The 18,203-nt window shown below is 39.5% G+C and overlaps 3 protein-coding genes across 3 annotated transcripts; all 3 read right to left on the bottom strand.

Moving 5' to 3' along the window:
* Positions 1 to 352: 352 nt before the first annotated feature.
* LOC135617921 (large ribosomal subunit protein eL20z-like) lies at positions 353 to 3,481 on the bottom strand. Its single transcript, XM_065118688.1, has 4 exons — positions 3,136 to 3,481; positions 2,213 to 2,291; positions 1,947 to 2,061; positions 353 to 568 (listed from the first exon to the last, which is right to left on the bottom strand). The coding sequence occupies exons 1-4, from the start codon at positions 3,413 to 3,415 to the stop codon at positions 509 to 511; spliced, it is 534 nt and encodes a 177-aa protein (XP_064974760.1). The 5' UTR covers positions 3,416 to 3,481; the 3' UTR covers positions 353 to 508.
* Positions 3,482 to 4,286: 805 nt separating this feature from the next.
* LOC135617920 (persulfide dioxygenase ETHE1 homolog, mitochondrial-like) lies at positions 4,287 to 10,538 on the bottom strand. Its single transcript, XM_065118686.1, has 9 exons — positions 10,153 to 10,538; positions 7,799 to 7,927; positions 7,484 to 7,591; positions 6,096 to 6,230; positions 5,306 to 5,347; positions 5,159 to 5,218; positions 5,034 to 5,087; positions 4,767 to 4,791; positions 4,287 to 4,662 (listed from the first exon to the last, which is right to left on the bottom strand). Exons 1-9 carry the CDS (start codon positions 10,399 to 10,401, stop codon positions 4,574 to 4,576), a joined length of 891 nt encoding a protein of 296 aa, XP_064974758.1. The 5' UTR covers positions 10,402 to 10,538; the 3' UTR covers positions 4,287 to 4,573.
* Positions 10,539 to 12,156: 1,618 nt separating this feature from the next.
* Positions 12,157 to 15,319, bottom strand: LOC135617919 (uncharacterized). The gene is made up of 2 exons (XM_065118685.1): positions 14,526 to 15,319; positions 12,157 to 12,421 (listed from the first exon to the last, which is right to left on the bottom strand). Exon 1 carries the CDS (start codon positions 15,241 to 15,243, stop codon positions 14,578 to 14,580), a length of 666 nt encoding a protein of 221 aa, XP_064974757.1. The 5' UTR covers positions 15,244 to 15,319; the 3' UTR covers positions 12,157 to 12,421; positions 14,526 to 14,577.
* Between the last annotated feature and the right edge of the window lie 2,884 nt (positions 15,320 to 18,203).

Raw genomic sequence — 18,203 nt, 5'->3', positions numbered from 1 at the left:
ATCGTGTCTTCATTCAAAACTGCATTCTCTGGTATTAGTGAAACCTTTTTCCTTGCCTAAAGATAGTAAACAATCTGCATAATTCTAGAGTTAAAAACAGCCATCTAAAGTTATGCTGAGCTCCCAAAGGGTCAAATTTAGACGGGACAATGTGAAAATCCAATAGACTGCTTTGTTGCATCTTTTCTGTTGCAAACTGAGCTCATGCCACCGAGGAGAAATATATTCTGGTGGTCATAAAAAAACTGAAAAAAATCAAATACTGAGAGAAAGCATATCATTATGGTCAATTAATGTCCCTGCTGCATGGGATGGCTACTTGAATCATTTCCTGCCAATAAGCATGAGAGGATGAATAATAGACATAAATAGTTTGATCATCAGAAGTAAATTTACAAGCCCAGATAAGAGATGTAGCATCTTTCATATTTTGGTTGATCAACTTTGTCTATTACAAGGCTTGGACAAGGCATAGATTACCCAAATCCAGCTGAGGTTTGAACACCAATCACCATGCATCAGTTTCTTTTGTTAACCCAAGAATAACCGCAATTGCAAAAACAACAGCCTGTCCATAATCAAAGCGTTTGATCAATAAAAACATATGCTTCTCTAAAATTTATATAGGAAGGAATGGCTACGTTTGAGAAAGAACCGAGTACATAAGCACAAAGGATGCACGAGCAAAACAAATTCTTACAGATCTTTCAAAGTATGTACCGAGTTTCTAATTCACATACCAGAATGACCAAATTTCAAATCAAAACCTATTACTATGCTATCGCATTGTGACCAATAAACCTGACAAGAGAGTTTATCGGGAACAGCTAAATTGTATGCCAAAACATAAAAAAAAACCACATGACACCTCATAACTGCCAATAACATTTCTTAAATTTTCACCACTGTTTCCTTGTGATTCTAAAACTTTAAAGATTAACACAAATTTTATCATTGATTACATGATGCTGCCATGATATCCATGAATTTATACACCCAAGGCTTGAGGCGCACTTTAATATCACTAAGAAAAGATTCTAGAAAATTTGTCCAGTTGAGAGGAAAAATCCTCCACCTCTACGAATATTGAATGTCTTCAAATGTACCCCCGAGTAGGACACGTGAAAGTTTTGTAAAACTAAACAATGCAGAATCTTGTCCAGCTTCAGCAATCAGTAAGTTATCGCGTTTAGTCTGGTGGGCAGGATCTAAATGAAACATGGAAGAATGTAGTCATCATTTCCTTGGTAAACAATGGAATCTAAACTCTACCTTCAATCAATTAACAATCAGAAACAAGGATGGCTAAGTGAGAGGAGCATTATGATGGTTTACCAGGATTGGATGGATTCCATCGGACTTTTAGGCCACATGATTTCAGGTCTTCAACATACTGGTCAGTTGGTCAATCAAGTTGAGTCATGATACCAAATCTGGTTTTAATACCATTATTTGATTCATCATGAAATAATTGAACCTTTTCAGGCATTTTTAGTCAAGATACTTCATAGAATCATTACTTCCACCAAAATACTGCACAGAGTATTTATTCCCATCATATCTTTTGAGAAAACAATTCTTCATGAAACTTTAAAATTTGAACTGACCAACACTAATCTTTATGAAGTAGCGCATTTCCAAGCTAACACATAGCTAAGTCCATCATCCTCCATGTCTTTCTAGAAATTTTAATATCACGTGTTACATGCACTATGCATATACAAGATGTAATAACAAATATAAAAGTAGGCTAAAAATATACTACATAAACTAAGTGACATATATGGTGAGCAAATTCAGGTTCATGTATGTATATAGGCAAGCAAAATCCAACAACCAACCATATACTACTTGCAAGTGTACAAAACAATCTGAGCATGCAAGCAGCAACCAAGGCATAATATGCAAATTTAACACAGTAACTTTTATTACTAATGATCACTTACTGCGATAGTGCAAGCAACAAAACCTGGCTTCTCTCGGTAGTCAACTCTAACAAAGAGGAGAAAGAATGCTCCGATGTACCAAGGAACAGCAGCAAGAAAGAAGCCAGTGATAAACCTTCAAGCATGACACATGTTATGATAGCCATGTTAATCAAAAGTTAGACTATATGTATCTTAATTATCACCAGAAAACACTGCTAGAATGCTACAGAATTTGAAAAATTAGACCCTTAGAGAGCACCATAATAAAATATATGTTAACTTACAGAAACCAGCCAAGACCCAGACCACAACAGGGAAGACGCCGCAACCTTAATGGCCATCCTTCAGCAACTCCAGCATAGCCTTAAAGCAATGGAATAATATGCTAATGTGCATCCAATTAAAAAAACCAAGTCTAACATATGTTACTTTCACATATTGATATAGAAAAAAACTTAAAAGCTATAACAACCGAGAGCAACATTTTAAAGATGCACCACAAAAAACATATGGTCCAGTTAAGTATCTTACTATAAATTTAAAATATCAATCTACACAATAAATACTTAACTAGCATGGGCATCACAGATACACCTAATGCTTCTACCCCAAATAAGACATACAAACATTGCAATGTATTTGTTATCTTTGTTTGGCATTTTGTGATCCATGAAATAGTGGCAAAAGATTCAAGCCCAACCTAAAATTACCATTTTGTCCAAATAAATCTAGATCATCTCCATCTAAAACATATTCTTTATAAAACACAATTTAATATGAAATTGAAATCGATTTATTTTAGTGAAGCAATTTATTAGAAAAGAGGCAATAAACATGGTAGCCATATTTTTCAGTGGAGAAACATGAAAGATCAATCATACAAACTCTCAGGAACAGATTGCTCTTGCTCAACTCAAATTTCATGGTGGGACTCGTCCCAATGGTCGACCTCAATAACCTAGGTTTTCTAGCAGAAATGCCCTCATTTCAAGGCCTCCCGTAATCAAATTCCATTTGACCATAAATATCAGCTAGAAGAATTGCATCGTATCACATCCGCAACGGCACAAATCTGTAAACCTAACCGATCCTCAAGGAAAAACATATCAAACTAACGCGACAGCAACATAAGATCAAACTCAACGTGCTACGGATTTTTACTTCACAGATAACAGAGATTCGGGAAGGATCATGAGAGATTCGATACCTGGAACGACTTGGTAGCCATGGGCGTAATACTGAGGGGCGGCGGAATAAGGAGGATAAGCTGGAGCGGAGGGGGCGACGCCGACGCCGACGCCAGGAGGAGCGACCGGCTGCGGGAACCCGATCGCGGGCTGGGAGTAGTCGGGGACGCCGAAGGTGCCGTAAGGGGACTGGAACTGCAGGGGTTGGGGTTGGGGTTGGGGCTGGGGCTGGGCTTGCTGAGGGTGGTGGGACGAAGGATCGGCCATGGCTCCTCGGCTCTTCCCTTCTCCGGAGCTCATCGTCTTTCTCGCCAAAGGCTTCTGGTTTCGCGAAAACGGGAGGAACACCACCCCTGAGATCCTACATTTATGCGGAGCCGTTATGTGACAAGTATACCGATATATCTTCACCAGAAGCGTTACAATCCATCGTAGAAAGGGTCTCGGAGTACCGTTATATCAGCCTATGTACGTCTCAAAAGTCGTGTATTCCTTGGACAGCTACATATACGAATGTTTATTCGTATATTTTATGATCGGTAGAACTGTCTTATTTGGCCCATATCCAATACGGGAGATTTTCCTCAAAAAGTTCTCTTTTTAGGCTTTTATTATTTTCTAAAGGTGCCCTGTTTTCTTTTTTTTCTTTTTTTTTTCAGATGGTGTCATTAATTTTATGTAATACGTATAATACCTCTTATCTGTCATTGCCACCACTAAAGCTCTTTTGATAATAACAAAATGCTCTCATCCATCGCTACCGTCCTCGTCTTTGTCTTTGTTCGTCGTTATTAAAGCATCACAAAGATCCACCCTAGTCCTCACACTCCTTAATGCCTATGCCCATCATCCACATTAACACCACCTTCCAACACTAGTACGATGACAGCATCAACCTCCCCTAGGGACATCGACAATTGAGAGCACAACAATAACAACAAAGGAGAACAAGAACGAGGGAAGAGGTAACAAGCACAAAATGACGAGCATAATTGACAAACGCACGATGATAAGGGCAGAAACAACAAGAGACAATAAAGGACATTAAAGATATTATCGGATATAGAAGTACCATCTCCGAAAATGAAAACAAAGATATCTCTCGAAAAATATCCAAAAGAAGAAGCTTTTCAAAATCTTGCCCTTCTAGTAATAAATTAGACACGCCTGATAACAAAGAAACAAAGCTATTTACTGAAGTGGGAAACATGGGACAAGAAGTAAAGACCGAATCATGATATCCGTGGGTTACAACATAGCCTTCTTGAATTCTACATGGCTGCTCCATGATAGATGAAGGCCAACACTGTGTAACTTTTAAGGTTACATTTACCATTCATTTACGCATAGAATAACTCTTAAGCAGCATTTTATTGATAAAGAAATAGGGGATGTTTGCTCCCATCCACTCCCATAGGATTTGAGGAGACTAATCCACCAGTCCCGTCTGGATGATGCTTAGGCCTTTGTAGGTAGATCCTGGAGCCCACAGACCATGTTGGCTGGCACAGCGACATCCATCATTTTAGGGTAATCCAACTTCAGATCTGAGCAAGAAGTAAAAGAAGAGCAACACTGAGCTCATTTAGAAGCTGAAAGTTTGCTGCAAGAGGTCGTAAGAACTTGTGAAAAAGATGATCAAACCACTCACTTTCCATGATGCTTTTAAATGCTTCCTACAAAACAAAACCCAGAGAATAGTTATTACAGAGGATACGTTTGCTTAGAAGCAGACTATTAATGAAGTAGAATAATAAGTTTAATCATAGCACAATTTTCACTCTTCAGATGAATTCATGCAAATAATTTCATCTTAACAGAAGGTAAGTGGTATCACAAATATAGACCGTCATTAAGATTTTGAGTGGTTTTCCAAAATAGATTAGAAGGGGAGGGGGTTGCTTGATTAAGAATTTACCTCATCCTTTGTTAGCCGAGGATTGTAGAGCATCTCCTCTCCAACTGTACTTACCTGCATCACAAAAGAAGCTGTGTGAATAGCTAGGAATACATCAGAGGCTGTAAGTCAAAGATACTGCTTACAGTGAAGCCTTTGTAGTCATGAGCAGGATAAATGAGAGTTTCCTTTGGCAATGTGAATATCTAAGATGTGCAGAGAAAGTCATCAGTGAACTGCTAATACATGTGCAACATGCATTGAAATGTGCCACATAAACATTCGTTCCTTGCCTGTGAATGGACTGATTGGTAGAGCTGTCGCGAATTTCCCGCCTGTAAGATGGATCATGGAATTTAAGCTTCATCCATGAAATAGGATAAGAAGTGGAATGCACTGCTTCCAATAAACATGATACGAGGTAAATGAAAATATTGTGTGATGCACAAAATTGGATGGCCAAATTAACCAGTGAGATAACAGATTGCACTCTCATGCAATCCATCTCACGTGCTCTACATCAAAGCAAGCACTAGCATGACAAGTTATATTTTTAGTGTTTCTAATTGAACTGTATCATAGTAATAGTTACCAATGAGATGTAACTAGATAACAACCATGTAATTCTAACCTAACCATCAAGGCATCAAGAGCTAACTTAACTAAGGTGATACAAATAGATGGCCTTCAACAATTGAGTGGAACTTGAGAAATGGGCTAGTAAACTCTTCGAGAGAAACCAAGCCTCCACCCAGAAAAACTGAAGGACGATAATTGATGTTATCATTCATTTCATCTAAACTTTTGCACAGGAAAACAACCAAGTTTCACTAACAATTAGAATACAATAAATGGGCATCAAAATTGATTGTGCACCAGATCAAACTTCTCAAGACTCTCGACTACAATTTAAAGATTTGAACACAATGAAAATCTAATCAGTCATCTAGTTACTCAGGATAGTGCATTGTGTGATTATCATATTCAAAGTGCTTTTATCTAATATCCGAGATAAAAGTAAGTTATTCATAGACAGTAGATGTTTGGTGTCAGAAGAAAAGGAAGAAGAATGAGCCTATGCACCTGAAAATCTGTCCTTCCACAGCCATGAATCAGCAAAGCATCACCAGTGAAAGCCATCCTCGGATAAGGCTGATCAGGTCCATTTCCTGTTACATAGGTAACACAACCCTGAGTATGACCAGGAGTGGCACGCACCTGCAAAATTTACCATTTTAGAAAACATACTTTGCACCAAAATGATCTTAAATGTAGAAGCAGTCCGATTGTACTAATTCATATATGTCTAGAAGGATCTCTTACTGGGGTTATCATTAAAAAAGACATTTCTTCTGCTAGCATGATCAATTTAGATTAGTAATAAGCCAAACACTACGACAGCTTTTTTACACATGTTTGTGTATTCAGGTCCGGAAAGAGGCTATAACCTTATCTTCCAAGGCTGAAGGTGCATCCAGTCATTCAGTATCTACATGACAGGTTGTCCAAATGACAACCCACACTTTTCCATATTTGTATCCGATTATATGTGTTCCCATATATGAATTTGTTACACATTTTATACAATTTATATTAGCTGATAAATGATGAGTTTAAGTGAAAACTTGTTGGTAACAATTATGCCCAGATAAATAATGACATGTAAATGGCTTTATTTCTTCAAGAAACCTATCTTTTATGGCACAATTAGCATGCATACAATTAAATATTCAAAATTGGTAGCATATATATCTCTGTAGAGTTAATATTTACATGTAAACCCTTCAAAATGATGGATTATTGCACACTTATGTATATGCTTTAGTACATTACTAAAGCTAATCCAAATTACCCTTGTGGTACTACATACTCAAAGGCATATATATGCAGGAAAACCAAGAAAGATCATACGATTTAAATGCTTATCCCACAAGAAAAACTTGGTGCATTAATCACCAAAAGCTGCATGTGTGGTACACTAAATACTACTTGGACATGCTGCTCATTCATTTTTCTAAATTGTCTCTATAAATAGCATCAAAATACATCACTGGTTTCTTGCCACACATCAAGGTCCTGCTTTGTGATTTCCACACTATCTTGTCATAGTGCATGTCAGCTTAATCCTTATATGAGGAATTGCAATGCTCTTACAAATCATTAAAATTGTGCATTTGTGAAAAATGTGAAGATTTTATTGGACCATAATCATCATAGCCATACACTGTCAGGAATCTGTTGATTGAATCAAGATTAGCATGCAAACATCATCTAAAGTCCCTCAGTTACTCCATCATTGAACAAAATAATTCAGCATAATCAACCCAAGAACAGGTTAACATATATAATTTATTACACATATATCATCTATTGATATGTTTGTGAAGTCATATTCAAAAGGAACCAAACAAATTGACAAGAGGAGAATTGACTCAACTTACTAATCTGTATCAGAGGCAACATGGCCCTACCTCTAGAAAAAGATCACCAAAATATATTTTATCACCATGTTCAACCACATGATCTGCTTTTGCATTGCTAACTTTTGATATGACAGACTTTACCTCTGGCATCTTTTTCTGCAAGGAATATTACCAATTAATACATAGATCAAAATTATCATCCTGTATAAAATATGTGTATGAGCATGCATCGTGCATATCAGTAGGTATACATCTGTACAAATATGTACAATACGTAGCCAATCTAACTTTTCTTTACTGTACAATATTCGTGAAATAACAAGTTGAATGCTGAAGTAGATTGATACATGAATTGTGATTTACCTTTATCAAACCTGTCCCTGTGACATGATCAGCATGGACATGGGTATTCACAGCATAGATGAGTTTTAGCCCCAGTTCTTTTACAAGAGATATATCTCGGTCAACTGTTCTGTCTACTGGATCAACCAGCTACAAAAAGACATGAAACCATTTAGCAGAGAAGGAAAACAATGTGAATATGAAGCAAATGTTTTAACTAGTGAACGATAGAGAGGTCCAACTAAAGTACAGAAAACTAGGCCAAGTCAAACACACAATAAAAGAAAGCACACAGATAGACCACAAATGACAATATTCAACAAAAGTTGTGAACATAAGTTATATGTAGATACAGGGAGATAGAATTTAGCTTCTTATTTAGTAAGCTTTTAAATTTAGTTAACCTCAGAACCAAGCATAAGTTGCAAAGAGTTCCTAAATTGACCTGGCGAAACATAAGAGCAAAATGGCAGAAGTCAGGTTATGTGACACGACTTATGCACAAGATACTTCCTTGAAACATAATTAACTAGATAATCTTTCTTCATACTAGCAATCGGTACAAGTTCATTGTTTTTAAGTGAAACAACCAACAAATAATCCAATTTACAACTTCATCAATACAAACTAAATGTTTTGCAAATATTCTTGCATAACAATCTTTATAAGTTGTGCGTCACATTAGATGCATCATCTACTCAACCGAACATCTAGATTTCTAAATATGTAATTTACAGGAATTTAGACCACAAATATCTAGATTTATAATAGGAAAGGATAAGAAAAAAAAGGGCAGAGAGAGGAAAGACTGTCATCTAACCCAAATCACACAAGAAATGGTGAACAGATGATACCAAGGTTTCTCCATATGCAAAGATGTTCTAATAGCTTTCCAATTGCTAATGATAGTTTGGTATATGCTTAGAATCAGTTTATTTTTAGTGTACACACACACATATATATACACATATACATACATCAATATACAGATACATATACATATATATACACAGATATATACATATATATATATATATATATGTATATACACATACATACATATACAGATACATATACATACATACATATACAGATACATATACATATATATACTTATATATATATATACACATACACACACACACACACACATACATACATACATACATATATATATATATATATATATATATATATATATATATATATATATATATATATATATATATATATATATATATCACACATCCAAATAATTATCACACTTTTCCACTCATCATTTAGTCCTATCTGCATTAAGAAGACACATTATCTAGTAATTTTAAGCTTGAATCATTATGTTCATCAATTGGCATAACAATTAGATACAAATGATCAATATGCAGATGTTGAGATATGCTCCTTGTAAACATACTAGTCTGAATGACTACCAGAATGAAGTGATTCACAGTAGAGCTCTCTTGTGAAAACTGTATTATACAACACTAGTGCCTATTTCCATTTGCAATATCCAAGTTAGTGTCTAACCAAAGCAGTGGGCAATTGGCACATGATTCGGTGCAGATCAACTTTCTGTATTGAACTCATCTAAAACATTCAATATCCAGAAATACATATATTTTTTACATGATCATGATGATCTTTGCCGAAGCATCCAAATGCGTTTTATTTGTCACCCAAAGTGATCCACAATGAACAGTGTATATTATGCTCAAGTTAGCGCCTACATTTACTGTTTCACTATGGATTCTTTTTCGGCAAAAAATTAACAATAGATTGGTCTGCATGTTTGTTGTGCATTCAATCGAGCTACAAATATAAGTAATCCAGAGAGCAGGAAAATAGATGTCTCAGACGTAAATGGCAAACTTTGGTAACATGCAGCAAGGTTCTAAGAAAGAACTTAATTATCTTAAGGGCTGAAGATGTCCCAGATTTGACCTTTTAACTCTATGCAGCAAAAGGTCAGTACCACATAATATCGCACTATCGTTAATGTGAATTATCAAACAACTAAAACGCAATCCAAAGCACATAAACATTGATGAGACTGAACAGCAACACATGAACTAATTATATTTTGGTATTATGGCATCGAGTATATTAGAACACAGTTGAAATAAATTAGGAGATTGAAATGTGACTTCATCTCGATCGAAGGAAGACAAAAACCTTTTATCTAATAAACTAAAAAACAAATAGGAAATTGAAAGAGAATAGGAGATTAGGAGACGATAGATATCCGGAAAAGCTAACACCCAAATTTTCAATCAACTTTCGGATGATAGATGCATCAAGGATCGAAGCAACAATCCGAGTCGCCGATCAGAGAACCTAAAAACAGAAAAGGAGAAGGATCACAGAGCGGCACTCACCACGGCAGGCTTGTCGGGGTGGGCGAGATCGGCGAGGAGGTAAGTGTAGGTGCTGGACTCCTTCTCGAATAGCTGACGGAGGAGGAACCTCGAGGGTGAGGGCGACGCCGAGGTGCCGTACTTGGCCATGGAGCGCCGTCTAGGAAGGGAAGGAAGGGGGCTCCCGAGGGCACTTTTATAAGAGGAGACGAAGGCGGAGTAGGCGAGGCACCGAGGGAGGAGGAAGCGGTGGGATCGAAGCAGAAGCATTGTCTTTTGATCTTATAACACCAAGGAGGAGAAGAAACCAAGGAAGCGGCAGTCGCGTCGATCGCGAAATTGAAGAAGAGAAGAAGCGATGTAATGGCGTTGTGTCATGTGGGGGAAGCGTGATGATGGAAGCGACGATGAGGACAAATTTGTATGGAGGACCTGTGAACGGTGACAGCGTTGCACCGGCCGACGGCTTTGGAGTGAAGACTGCGGGCTGGGAATGGATAGGCAGTGCATCGGATCCACGCCGTGGTTTCCTTCCATTATTTTAGTTACAATGAAGGCCGCGTGAGATATGACCCTACGGACTCTGATCACGTGCCACGCACGTGCTTCATTATTCTTGTTGTATTTTTTGGTACGCTGTTAGGTTTTATTCTCTTCCTCGAAAAAGAATGGGATGAGTATTATTTTAATATTATTTATTAATGCATCTTAGGATTAAGGAGACTAAGTGCAAATAGTCGCAACAACGTGGCTCACAGGGATATCTTATTCTTGTAGATAGAGAGATTATAATTGTCGACTCGAGCAGTAAACACCATTACAAGATTATTATTATAATAAGAATCATCAGACAGAATAAGGCAGCCTCAATCACGTCTCTTTCACGATGAAGAGAACTGATTTAGAAAAACACAGACCAAAACACAGAAACTCTGCAGGATAGTGGGTGACGTAAATGAACCACCGACAACGCAGCATAAGATATAACATAGTGAGTGATGTGTAATCTGTCATATCAAGACCTAAACAAACATAATTATACTATCTTATGCTTGTATTGTGTGTATGGAGATCCGCCACTAACATGATATGGCCACAAGGAACCCATTTGTCTGTCCCTTTCTTATGCAAATCATACACACATACACGACAGCAAAAATTGAAGGAAAAGTTTCAATGGACAGACCTTATCCTTCTCTATTTGCCTTTTGATTCTGTCTCCAGCATTTCCACTGTTGTAATGCTCATGGCGGTGGCTGAGCTGATCCTTCAGGGAAAGAAAGAGACTGGCAAACATACAGCATGTAGTGTTGATACCACCAGTGTTATCTATCAGCATTCAAGCTAATATGAACTAGTAAAGTTACTTACCATAGTATATAACAGCCAAACAAGTCATACGAAAAAAAGGAATAGAAAACAGCCAAACAAGTCAAGGAAATGTTAATTATAGAAACACTGTCTATAAGTTGCATAAATCAACGAGATAAACGACTAGCTCACCGCCAGGGAATTTGTCTTGTAAAGTGGATACATAGTGCAGACACAAATGCTTCCATCTACTATCGTCAAGGATCATAAACAACTTCTTTTGAGTGCAAAGACAAGCAGACTGACTTCTGGTTTCACCATCAAACACGGGTGAACATCATAATTATCCATATTCACAAATATCTTCATAAAATCACCGACATAAGTATGAAACAACGCTGAATTGGCTAAAATGTCACATGCATGGGTTCTTAGAATTATCATAATGCAATATCCAACACCAACCCAATAATTTTGGACCAACAGTTGGGTTTTCTCAAATCCAATCAACAGGGAGATTACTCAGAAGAAGTACTTACCGAACATGGAATGCTGGATATTAGATGACCAGGTATGCTGGCTGAAGATTTGACATGATAATAATTATTACAATCTGCATCACACAAGAAACTTTGTGGGTTGACCCTTCCCTGCTGTGCTTTTGGATCACAAAAGGTTAGGTTCTGAAAGTCAATCTCCTGCACGGGTTGCACATTTAAAATCTGCGTATACATTCACACCGGTGACAAGCTCAAAGGTTATACCAGTGAATGATTTAAGTACATGTAAGCGATTCTCAGATTGAATATTTTCAAGGAACTATTTTGCAGTAGATGCCTCCTGTCAGAAATTAGAGAATCCAGATTTCTCAAATCTTCCAATTAAACAAGTTTTTCTCTATAAAGCATAGTCTCTCACTAACTCTCATAGCAGCATTTCTTAAATAGCACCAAATGTAGCTCCAAATCAACTCCATGGTCTGCCGAACAAGAAAATGGTTATCACCTATTTGTATGCAACAAATGCAAAAAGGCAACGAAAATGAATATTAGCTTTATCATGCTGCCTAGACTCTACGCAAAATTACAAACAAGCTGGCAACCAAAAGAGTAACATTTCGGTCTGTCATGTTATGATGAACACAACCAGAACAACATCACTTGTCTTGAGAAAATGACAAAAAATAAATACATAGTAAAGCTTCAGTAAGGATGTTAATCCACATATCATATGGTATCTTCATATGGTATTTCAAGATCTTCCATAAGGAATGGCCGATAATGTCATGTAGGACCATGTTAAACCTTTATGAATGATAAAGAAATGTTGACTTTTCAAGTATAGAAGCTTGAGAGTCCCATCTTATCAAATCTACAGAAGTTGTTAGTTTTGAGAAACAAACAAAGACCCCTAGGTTTCAGTGGCAGATCAACTAAAAATGAAACATTAAGAGACCAAGGGATTGGACCAAAGTCCTAACCAGAAGAGAATCACTAGGATAATACTCATCCCTCATACTTTACAAATGAGAACTAAAAGCACAAAGAAAATATGAACTAAACAGAAGAAGAAACATAACAATGGACTAAATGACAGAAGAAATGTAACAAACAAGTCAAGAAAATAACTCAAGAACTACCAATGCACAGATACACAAGCATTTAACATATGAGCTTACTAGCTCAGTTTAGATTCAAATTTTAGAGAAATTATGTTTAGATTGGACTTGTCATCATTTCGCCAAATCCTTCTTTTATTCCTAACTTTCATTAATAGATTATCTAAGTAAATTAGATGATTTGTTGTACTAAAACATCAAAGGATTCTTTGGAATTGGTTGTACATTTGCATAGAGGCTTCGATAGCACAAAATGGAAATGTAATCACCATGGTCAAACAACTATGAATCATAATATTTTCTTGGTCGATGCCATAACCATTTAGACATCTTTGAAAACAGAGCTAAACTGCTTAACTTTCTATGAGATGCTTCAATGATTGTGCCTGAACAATCCTAGCTAGCTTTAGTCTCACATAAAGAGAAGCATCTCTAAATGCTACAACAAAATTCAGCTAAACATCTCATTCTTCAAGAACAACATGTTTTACCCAGATTGAGGAACCAATGGACAAGGTACAGATTCACAAGAACAATGAAAGTTAAGAGGAAATGACCCACAATCAGGAATTGGCAGGATAAAATAGATAGTTATATATATAATACATCTGGACTAGTTTACAGGGTTCACGGCAACATAGGTTTGGGGAGGGTCAATGTTATTACATGAATCAAAAATTCCATAGCTCATGCACTAGATATACATACTCTCTGGACTTGTTTACAGAGTTCCCGGCAAAGTTTAGGGAGGGTCAATGTTATTACATGAATCTAAGATTCCATAGCTGATGCACTAGATCATATTACTAAGACACTAGGAAGAATATGCAGTTTGAGACAAGCTGATTGCTGAGTAGTGAAAATGCAGAAATTGAAAGTTCCGATACGGTGTTAATCCTAATAGTATAATAGTTTACCCAAACAATTAATATACATGATCGTATGAAAAGCCTATTCAATTAATGGAAGGCAGTTTGTATTTGGTCGAGAACATATTCAAATGATGAACACAAACTAAAGGTCTATAATATTAAAACAATTTAATATAACTGATTCATCATAAGGTACAACATAAAAGAAAAGAAGAAACAGATTATGCAGAGACTGTTATGTCCACCAACATAAGCTTGGAACCTAAGAAGCATAGTTGTTTTACGGCGAACTTCACCATTCTTAGTGTACTAGTGTTTCTCACTTATTCCTAGTAGCATACTTCCTCACGGGAACCGATATTTAGACTGATTCTTGTAAGCTGCTACGGTAACTTCTGCTTCCTTCATTGCACAAAAGAGAAACCATGTTTGACTTGGCTAGTTTGAGTAATTCATTGCACCTCGTCAATCTTACTAAAGATGCAAGAAGGTGATACAACTAAGATTTCAATTTAAAATACACAAAAATTGATCGATGAAATATCATGATTGCGTTCGAATAAGAGATATCATCAAGAAGAAAAAGAACGGACCTGTCGCTAAAGCCGGAACAGATCAAATCACCACTGTTTTATGGTTGCCAATTTACTTCCTCTTTCTTAGTATATAGACATCCGTCTCCTCGTAGGCGTAATCTGGGTGAAGATCCTCATGCGGGACCTTCTCGATGGCCGGGAATGCCTGGCGACACAAATCCCAGAACACTTGGTGGGCGTCAGGCGACCTTAGCTGGTAACCCAGCAGCACGGCGCCGTCGTCCCCGACGAGAGCCTCCATGGCTGTCACGAGCTGCGCGGCGGAGTCCTCCATGTACACCACGTCAGCGGCGACCACGAGATCGAAGGGCGGTCGGAGGGCCCTGATCTGACCGGGGTTGTTCCAGTAGAGCTGGGCGTGCTTGGGGGTCCGGGGCAAGGCAGGGCGGTTGCGCTTGAGGTTGCGGCGTAGGGCGGGCATCACGGGGGCGATGTCGGTGAGGATGACGTCGAGGCCGAGGAGGAAGAGACCGAGGCCTGCGGGGCCGCATCCAGAGCCGAGCTCAACGGCCCGCTTGCCGGGGAAGCGGAGGAGGTCAGCGTAGGGGTTAACGGCGGCGTCGGGGCGGGGGAGCCACCGCTCGACGAACTTGACGAGGACGAGGGAGCAGGGCCAGACGGAGGTCCCGACGTGCATGGAGCCGTTGTCCTGCTCGAAGGTGAGGACGGCGCCGCCCACGGGGAGTTCCACCACCGGCGAGTCGGTGAAACGCATCGAGCTGGAGAGGAGGGCGAAGAGTCTGCGGGGGATCGACGAGAATGGTCGATTTGGGTTTGCGCTCAGCAGGTCGGGTACGAGGGCTAACGTGGCGGGTCGATCCAGGTCCCACCGTAGAAACCCCAATAAATTAAATTAAAATTAAAATTAGGTTATTTATTTTAGAATTTTCAAGATCCATCTCATTTTAAATTTAGAATTATGATATTATATTTTAGAAATATGTTTTGATTATTTAATCATGAAATTCTAGGAATTTTATAAATTATAAATCCTCATTTTGATAATTTTGGCATGTTAGAACACTTGTTCTAAAGTTTCTAAGCAAACTGATCGATTCAATTGGATCGAGGAAGCGGTTGGATTGATTCAACCTGTTCTTACTTAGTCTTTATGTCGTAAGATTTCGATCGCATTCGATTTCATTGCACGGGAAGAAACCAAAGGTGCATCAGAAAACGTGATACCGATCATCCTCACACCGTGGCCGAGTTGTCAGTACGATTCGATCCGATCTCAGTGCATAAGGTCATCAACATGGTTTCTTGGTTGGAGAGAGTCGATGTGATGTCAGGTTGGGACGTCGTCTGTCGAGCCAATTCAAAGTAGAGTTAGGGTTTGCTTTTCCTTTCTTGTTGGGCTCCTGCACACAAGCCAAAGTCGGGAGAGGGAATCCCGACTCGACCCTTCCGAAGTTTATGTTAGTATAGTAGTGATGGGGTAGATTTAAGTGTCTAAGATCCGAACCCTTGGGCTAGCCGATAGGCCGATTTTTATACTTGCGTTCTAGGGTTGATCGTACTTGGTTCGTTAATGGTCATCGACGCTCCAAGCGATGGGCTCGTGTATTTCACGTAGACGCTAACCGACCTGCATGGCTTTGCACCATGCCATGTCGTTTCACGCCTTCCCGAGCGACTCTGCACTGTGCAGCATCGCCCTATACAGCCTCGGGCGACACAGGCGTAGTCGCTTGTATTGTACGAGTCTTCGCTGATGACGTAAGTGCAGTCTGTTATCTCGTACAATTCCAAGGTGCCATGTCGATGTGCATGTGGGTGTCACATCAGCCTCGGGGTGCCACATCAGCTGTTGAAATGGTAGCTGAATGCAGTCGTGGGGGTGATGTGAAAATATGCCCTATCATTCTCTTCCCCCCCACCCCACAAACCCCACAAGAGGCATGCATCGGATTCCCTGTAGAGGGGCTCGAGGCATCACTTGGTGCTTTCTTTGGCTGGGTCCACAGTTTTGTTGGGAGCTTGAGTTCTCCTATCATGGTCCCCCTTTGAGCTAAGTGGTCTGCCTCAATTTCCTTTACTCGTTACTGTGAGCCTCTGGTATGTCTGAGATTCATAGTACGAACACAAGTTAATTGAGATGGATAACTCTGAGCGTTGGACTAGTCGAGATGCATAACTTTGACATTAATTGAACTAGTCGAGATGCATAACTTTGATATTAATTGACTGAGGTATATAACTCGGGCACTGGACTGGTCGAGATGCATGACTCGAGCATTGGACTGGTCGAGATGTATGTCTCAGCATTGGATTGACTGATATACATGACTCGAGCACTATATTGGCCAAGGTGCAAGACTCGAGAGTTTGTTGGCCGAGATGCATAACTCGAGTACTAAACTAACTGAGATGCATAACTCAAGCACTAGACTAGTCAAGATGCGTAACTCGGGCATTAGATTGGTCGAGATGCATAACTCGGGCATTGACTAGCCATGATGTATAACTTGAGCACTAGAATGGTCGAGATGCATGACTTGGGCAATGGACTAGTCGAGATACATGACTCGGGCACCGGATTGGCTGAGGTGCATGACTCGGGCGCTAATTGGCCAAGATGCGTAACTTGGGTACTGGACTGACCGGATACATAACCCGAGTACTAGATTGGCCAAGATGCGTAACTCGAGCATTGGATTTGCCAAGATGCATAACTTGGGCACTGGATTGGCCAAGATGCATAACTCGGGCACTAGATCGGTCGAGATTCAGCACTAGCTTGGTCGAGATGCATAACTCAGGCACTGAACTGGCCAAGATGCATAACTCGAGTACTAAACTAGCCGAGATGCATAACTCGGGTATCTGAGTAGCCAAGATGTGTGACTCGGGCACTAGTTGGTCGAGATGCACGACTCTGAGCACTAGACCAGCCAAGATGCATAACTTGGGCATTAGACTAGTCGAGATGCATAACTCAAGCATCGGACTGGCCGAGATGTGTGACTTGGCCACTGGTTGACCGAGGTGTGTAACTCGGGTATTGAACTGGTCGATATGCATAACTTGGGCATTGGACTGACCGAGTTGCGACGTCACCGAGGCGGGCCTTGTACTATTTGGTGGAGTCTAGAGTTTTCTTGGGTGGCTTAAAAACTTCGACGAGGAGTTGTAGGCAATAAATTTTGATTTTGGTGAGACAGCTGCCGACAGGAGATTTTATTGTTGTGTTTGAAAAACCTATGCTCAAATTGCCATAGTATGACAAGCCCTTTGATATCCATGCAAATTGGGGCGGAGGGCGAGCATCACGGGGGCGATGTCGGTTAACACAACGTCGAGGCCGAGGTCGATATGAGGGAGCAGGGCCAGACGGAGATGCCGACGTGCATGGAGCCGTTGTCGTGTTCCAAGGTGAGGACGGCGCCGCCCACGGGGAGTTCCACCACCGGCGAGTCGGTGAACCGCATCGAGCTCGAGAGGAGGCCGAAGAATCTGTGGGGGTTCGACCTGTGTCTGTTGTTGGGCCCTGTGAGAGCCCGCATTCCTCAGAGGACTTCCCATTCCTTCCAATGCCATACAACGATTCCTGCCACAAAACTTCCTGGTTTGAGGATGAAGTCTGTATTAGTATTCTTCATCGAGTCCAGATTCATAGTACCACTCATCGATTTGACTCAACCATTGTCAGAATACCAGCCTCATAAGCATTTT

Source organism: Musa acuminata, chromosome BXJ2-7 (assembly GCF_036884655.1).
Source record: "Musa acuminata AAA Group cultivar baxijiao chromosome BXJ2-7, Cavendish_Baxijiao_AAA, whole genome shotgun sequence".
NCBI classification, from domain to species: Eukaryota; Viridiplantae; Streptophyta; class Magnoliopsida; order Zingiberales; family Musaceae; genus Musa; species Musa acuminata.
Note: the sequence above shows the minus strand (reverse complement) of the source record. Positions and strands in the feature narration are given on the sequence as shown.

Excerpts from the sequence above, each read along its gene's own strand:
- LOC135617920 (XM_065118686.1), bottom strand. The coding sequence starts at position 10,401 with ATGCTTCTGCTTCGATCCCACCGCTTCCTCCTCCCTCGGTGCCTCGCC. Across the intron at positions 7,928-10,152 it reads ACCCCGACAAGCCTGCCGTG|CTGGTTGATCCAGTAGACAG; the intron begins GTGAGTGCCGCT and ends GTCTTTTTGTAG. Across the intron at positions 5,348-6,095 it reads GTGGAAGGACAGATTTTCAG|GCGGGAAATTCGCGACAGCT; the intron begins GTGCATAGGCTC and ends TCCATCTTACAG.
- LOC135617919 (XM_065118685.1), bottom strand. The coding sequence starts at position 15,243 with ATGCGTTTCACCGACTCGCCGGTGGTGGAACTCCCCGTGGGCGGCGCC.
- LOC135617921 (XM_065118688.1), bottom strand. The coding sequence starts at position 3,415 with ATGAGCTCCGGAGAAGGGAAGAGCCGAGGAGCCATGGCCGATCCTTCG. Across the intron at positions 2,292-3,135 it reads TGGCTACCAAGTCGTTCCAG|GCTATGCTGGAGTTGCTGAA; the intron begins GTATCGAATCTC and ends CATTGCTTTAAG. Across the intron at positions 2,062-2,212 it reads CTGGGTCTTGGCTGGTTTCT|GTTTATCACTGGCTTCTTTC; the intron begins GTAAGTTAACAT and ends TCATGCTTGAAG.